At 45.3% G+C, this 6000-nt stretch overlaps 1 protein-coding gene across 1 annotated transcript in view; it reads left to right on the top strand.

Moving 5' to 3' along the window:
* Window positions 1–3583: 3583 nt before the first annotated feature.
* The window catches only part of Psmd11 (proteasome 26S subunit, non-ATPase 11), a 38876-nt gene continuing 36459 nt past the window's right edge, over window positions 3584–6000 (top strand). The window contains exon 1 of the mRNA XM_034506561.2: window positions 3584–3743. Within this exon, the coding sequence (XP_034362452.1) occupies window positions 3653–3743 (91 nt within the window). The 5' untranslated portion in view covers window positions 3584–3652. The remainder of the gene's footprint in view (window positions 3744–6000) is intronic.

Raw genomic sequence — 6000 nt, 5'->3', positions numbered from 1 at the left:
GGGCCTCATGGGAGTAGAAGTGGGAAGTTATTAGTAGCTAAGGCAGCCCTTTTTTTTTTTTTTCCAGACAGGGTTTTTCTGTGTAGCCCTGGCACTCACTCTGTAGACCAGGCTGGCCTTGAACTCAGAAATCTGCCTGCCTCTGCCTCCCAGGTGCTGGGATGAAAGGCGTGCACCACCACTGCCCTAAGGCAGCCTTTTTTGAAGACATTTATATATCCTCACATGCTGTTCTTCCTTCTTCCCATCTGCCAGCTGAGGTTTTTATGAGCTTGGCTCTGGCTGCTTCTGAGTGCCAGATTTTGATTTCAATTCTTTTGTCCAACTGACTCAAATTCTCAGTCCAAGAAATGGAATATCTACCTAATCTACTTACCTACCTACCCACCTACCTACCTACTTTCCTTTCTGACTTTTTCTTTGTCTGTCTGTCTTCCTTGATGTCTTTCTGTTTTCCTTCCTTCCTTCCTTCCTTCCTTCCTTCCTTCCTTCCTTCCTTCCTTCCTTCCTTCCTTCTTTCCTTCCTTCTTCCTTAGCAGGGTCTTAGAGTGTAACTCTGGTTGGCCTGGAACACTCTATGTAGACAAGGAGACTGGCCTTAAACTCACAAAGATCTGCCTGTCTCTACCTCCTGAGTGCTGGGATCAAAGGCATGCAACACCACATTGCGGCAGCCTACCTAATTTATTTAAACCAGAACCCATAAAATTTGGGTTAGTGGCTAATCTGTGATAGCTCCAATCCTACCTCAAACCATTCGGCAGTGGTTAAGGTAAGCAGAGTCAGATGGTGTAGACCATTTAGGGCAGCAGAAGGTTGTGACAGAAGAGAGAGATGCTGGCACTAATCTAACATGTATCTTTTTTGCTTTGTTTCTGTTTTTGGTTTTGGCTTTTCAGGACAGGGTTTCTCTGTGTAGCCCTGGCTGTCCTGGAACTCATTCTGTAGACCAGGCTGCCCTTGAACTCACAGTCAGAGATCTGCCTGCCTTTGCTTCCCTAGTGCTGGGATTAAAGGTGTGTGTTCCACCACCTTTGGGCTATAATATGGTTGCCATGGTTAAGTTCATGTTTAGAAGTAGGAATGCCAATTGGCAGCCAGAAAAGGTGCCTTCTGGGGGAAGGAAGTAAAAGAGAATGATGGGAGCATCATCATCAACTGCAGGCCTAAGACGTCACCTTTAATGGAATGGTTCAGAGAGCATCTCTGCGGGCTGTTCTTTGAGTTGAAACTTAAGGGTTATAAAGGGAAAAGGTGAGAGTGATGGGGGATGGGAAAAAAGAGAAAAGAAAAGATAAAAAAAAAAACTGAGTTGAGCGAGAAGCAGGAGAGTGCTGAGTGCTGAGAAGTGGGATGTGTGGAACAGAGTTGGAGGTACCCTGTGGCCCACCGGGAGATCCTCACAACCAGAGGCTCACAAGCTCTGAAGACTAGATACACTTAAAGAGGGCACGAAGCATCTCAAAGTACAATCAACAAAGGACGACAGTAAGAAGGTGGGTATGAGTTTTTTTTGACATCTTTTTTTTTTTTTTTCCCAAGAGAGTTTCTCTGTGTAGTCCTGGCTGTCCTGGAACTCACTCTGTAGACCAGGCTGGCCTCGAATTCAGAAATCCACCTGCCTCTGCCTTTCAAGTGTTGGGATCAAAGGCATGTGCCACCACTGCCCGGCTTTTTTGACATCTTAACACTCCTGAGAATTACTATGTTTATAGTCCACTTCAGTTTAGAGACATGGCTGTCAATGTAGCCAACAAAGGATGACCACTAGCTAGCAGTATGTAATTCGTGTGTTATATATTGCTCCTTAGTATTATGTAGGGAAGATGTTATGTAGAAAGAAAACATTAGCCATTGAATCCCCAGTCTATCTCATATTCCTACAGCAACCTTGTGAGCTGGGTTTTCTTACCCCTGTTTTCCAGATAGGAATACTAAAGATCAAAGTGAGAAGTCACCATCTACTAGTTACCATCTAGTTTGGAGCAAATATATCATTTCCAAAGCCTGGGTTTTTTTTTGTTTTTGTTTTTGTTTTTGTTTTTCGAGACAGGGTTTCTCTGTGTAGCCCTGGCTGTCCTGAAACTCACTCTGTAGACCAGGCCGGCCTTGAACTCAGAAATCTGCCTGCCTCTGCCTCCCAAGTGCTGGGATTAAAGGTGTGCGCTACCACTGCCAGCTAAGCCTGTTGTTCTTAACCTGTATTTTCAGGATGATGATTCAGTTGAATTGGTTAAGAAAAGATACAGAAAGCTGCAGGTGGTGGCACATGCCTTTAATTCCAGCACTGGGGAGAAGAGAAGGGAAGAGGACAGCAGATCTCTGACACGAAGGCTAGCCTGGTCTACACATCTAATTTCAGGACAGCCGGGGCTACACGGAGGAACCTTGTCTTGAAAAACCAATTAAAAAAAAAAAAAAAAAGATAGAGGGCTGCAAAGATGGCTCAGCAGGTAAGGGTGCTTGCTGCCAAACATGAGTACCTGAGTTCAGTCCCTGGGCTGCACATGATGGAGAGTACTGACTTCTGCAAGTGTCCCCTTCTCCATGTGCATGCCACGGCTTGCGTGTTCCCACAGACAGGCAGACAGACAGACGAGTAAAAACTTAAAAACTGCAACAACAAATGAATTCAGTGTAGTATCATTTGCTCCCTATCAGATTGTGAAAGGACGAATGACTTCTTTGAGGGGAAAAAAAGATCACAGTATTACACTGAAGTTCATGTAATTTCAGAGTTGGGAGAATTTAGAAGCCAGTTCACATGACACAACAAAGTCAGGGTTTCTGTTATCAGCTTGATAGGCTGTTACCCAGTGTTCAGTAGAAAAAGCAAAGGGTTGGGAATATCTTCCCTACTAGATCTCAGCCCTGTCAGTCATTATTTAGTAATAAAACTAAATCACTTTATTCCACTCAGTTTTCTTAGCAATTAATTAAATACATTTTCCCAGAGCATTGTTGGACAGATGAACGGAGACAGGTATAGAGATTAATCCTGTCATAGAGGAGTATAATGGTGGTTTTACTTAGTTTCTTTTTATAGCATAGCTATTTAGTTTCTGGATTGTCATCAACTAGAAGGTCTCCCTCTGTATAGGTTTTAGCAACATCTTGAGTTTAAACCTTAGTGGTCAAATGAAATGTGCTTCCCCCCAACCCCCACCTTTCTCTTGATATCTTCACAGATACCCGATTCCAGTTGAAGGAATTAGAGATAAAGGAGGAAAATTTTGTTCTATGTTGAGCTGGGAAGCTGGTGTGAGACAACTGTGTGAATCTCAAGAACTATTGATATTGAATGAGTGGGTCAAAGATGTCTTTCAATTTATAATGTGAAGCTCTGTCCGATGATGGAACACGGAGACACTATAAAAACAGCCAAACAGCTTTCCTTGAGCACTCAGCCTCTTTTGGGGCTGTGGGGACTAACTTCGGTTTCGTCTGTTCAGATGGCCGCGAGATGGCGATGGGGAGCTCGTATGCCGCTTGCGGGACACTCCTGGTCCACCCGATCGGCAGACAGACTACAACTCCCGGGGTGCTCTGAGAAGGGAGGCGGGGTCTTCTGGTAGGAACGCGAGGGCGGGTCTTCCGGGTGTATGTTTCCGGCGTCGGCGGCCGCGGCCGGGGACGGTGTGAGAGCGGTAAGATGGCGGCCGCAGCAGTGGTGGAGTTCCAGAGAGCTCAGTCTCTACTCAGCACCGACCGGGAGGCCTCCATCGACATCCTCCACTCCATCGGTAAAGGTCCTGGCGCTGACCCCGCGGCTCCGCCGTCCCGGCGCGGCCTGTGTCGGTCGCAAGCGGCGGAGAGGGGCCGGGCTAGCCGGCTATGGTGCTGCTGACTCACTGTGTGTGAGGGGGGCCGGGCTGGGGGCGCAGGCCGCTCGGGGCCCCCGGGAGCCCTATGGCTTCCAATCGGGCGGGAAGCCCCGAGGCATCCCGCGCGTCCACCTGCTGGCTGCTGACTCACGGTGGGCGCAGCGCAGCGTGGAGAGAGGGCCGGGCCGGGTTCGCTACCCCTAAGGGTCTCCGGTTGTGGCCCGCGCGTGCTGGCCGGGGGCTGAGAGTGGCTGCTGGTTACACACTGGTCGTGGAGTGTGTTCTTGAAAGGTCTGGGCGACTGCCGCTCAGGACTGACATTTCCCGCCGTTGTTATCAGCACAGGTTGCTCCGGGTGGGAGCGCGAGAGCTTCTCTTGGAGTTTTCTTCCGGGACGCTGTGAGCTGCTTGCTTACCCCCAGCCCTCAGCAGCAGACTCCAGCAAAAGAGGACCACTTTTGGGGTGTGGGAAGTTGAGGAGTGCCACACACTTCAGATTTGTATTTTGTAGAGGTGGCGGAGACGATCCTCTGTCCGGCGTAGACTGTGAGGCAGAGTCCTCGGAGTAGGACCGCCGGGACAGGAGGTGACTAATTTTTCCCAGTAAGGGTTGAAGTTAGTTCTGAGAGTCTGTTGTTCAGGGAACTTTTTGGAAGCGGCGGGCCGCACATTGCTGGAGAAAAAGAAAAATTTAACACCATAGTGTGATTGTCTTAAACCTGAGGGCAACAAGAAAGTTGAAATAGGAAACTCCAGCCGGTCGCTTTCTACTGGGATTCAGATATGAACAGAAATAAATGAGTGATGGCAGAGAAGGCCTTTTAATATTCAGTCCTGAAGGGTTCAGTTAGGGAATGAGCTTCCTCTTGTGATAATGTGAGCTTTTAAATGGAGCCTGGGATGATTCGGATCGGATCAACAAGTAGTTCGTGAATGCAGGTATATGAGGGACTTCCAGGATTGTTGGTACTTACGGTGATTTACTGAGTCTGTTGAATTTCAGTACTCAAAACTGAAGAAAGAAAGGACAGTGTCAACAGCTTGATGTCCTTATCTTTGAGGATACTAGAAAGGAGAGGAGATGGAGATCACAGTGCATTTTGAAGGAATTATATTATATTATGGAGTGTTTTATTTTGAAGTTCTGATCATGTCAGTTTTAGCACAGAGTACCAGAGTCATCCCATTGTTTTTACAAAGATATTTTTTTTTTGTGATCACATGTTAATATTTAGAACTGATCTGAGGAGCATGAGAGGTGGGGTTTTTTTTTTTTTTTTTTTGTGTGTGTGTGTGCTTAGTGCCTAATTTGTTTGCCTTTCAGAAAGTAGAAATTACTGATAAACATTGCCATTAGAGTATTTCACCTTTATAAGACCCATTATGAACTTTAGCCTATTTTCCAAATGAAACTACCAAACAAATAAGGGGGGAAACCTTCTGAAGAAAAGTGAAATACAGATACTATAAAAAGAGAAAGAAAAAAAGTAGTGGTTGCTCACTTTACTAAGAGTCCCCTGCAAGCCTCCGTGTTAGAGCAAGCTTGAGTCATGGGTGACAGCATTACTTTTTCCGGAGTCCATCATGAAGTATCAAAATCTTGGGTTTTGTCAAGTCATGATGCTTTTTTAGAGCATTGGTAACTAGTCATGGTTACCAAAACAAGCACAGCAAACTTTGGAAAGCATATTTGAGGTTCAAGCAGTTGAATAATTATTAACAGTTGAAAGTAGGACAGATAAAAAGTTACTTTAACAGGACCTGAATCTGTCATGAGGCAGCAGTCTGTCCTGAGTGTGACTGAAGCTTTGATAGGTGTTTCTCTAGGTTTTATAGAATTGCTTATTTTTGATACAGTCCTTCAGCTAAAGCTTTTTGTAGACTTAAAGTTTGTTGAAAGACTTGCTTTATAGTAATCAATAACTTTGTAATTTGATTTTAGTTTGTGATAGGTGAACGCACAGGCATGTTTTAAAAAAATCTTAATACAGCACAGTTACTAGCATGGGGCTCATCATAACTGGGAAGTATTTACTTTAATTTTACTTTAAGCAAGCACAACAGAAATTTCAAGTGTTGGTGGGTGAGGTGAATTCTAAGGGATTGACTAAAAAGGCATACTTAAAGTGAAGAATCTTATTTCTTTTACTATTAATATGAGGCATATCCTATAGAT

Source organism: Arvicanthis niloticus, chromosome 6 (assembly GCF_011762505.2).
Source record: "Arvicanthis niloticus isolate mArvNil1 chromosome 6, mArvNil1.pat.X, whole genome shotgun sequence".
NCBI classification, from domain to species: domain Eukaryota; kingdom Metazoa; phylum Chordata; class Mammalia; order Rodentia; family Muridae; genus Arvicanthis; species Arvicanthis niloticus.
The sequence above is the reverse complement of the archived record's forward strand: the minus strand, read 5'-3'. Positions and strand labels throughout refer to the sequence as shown.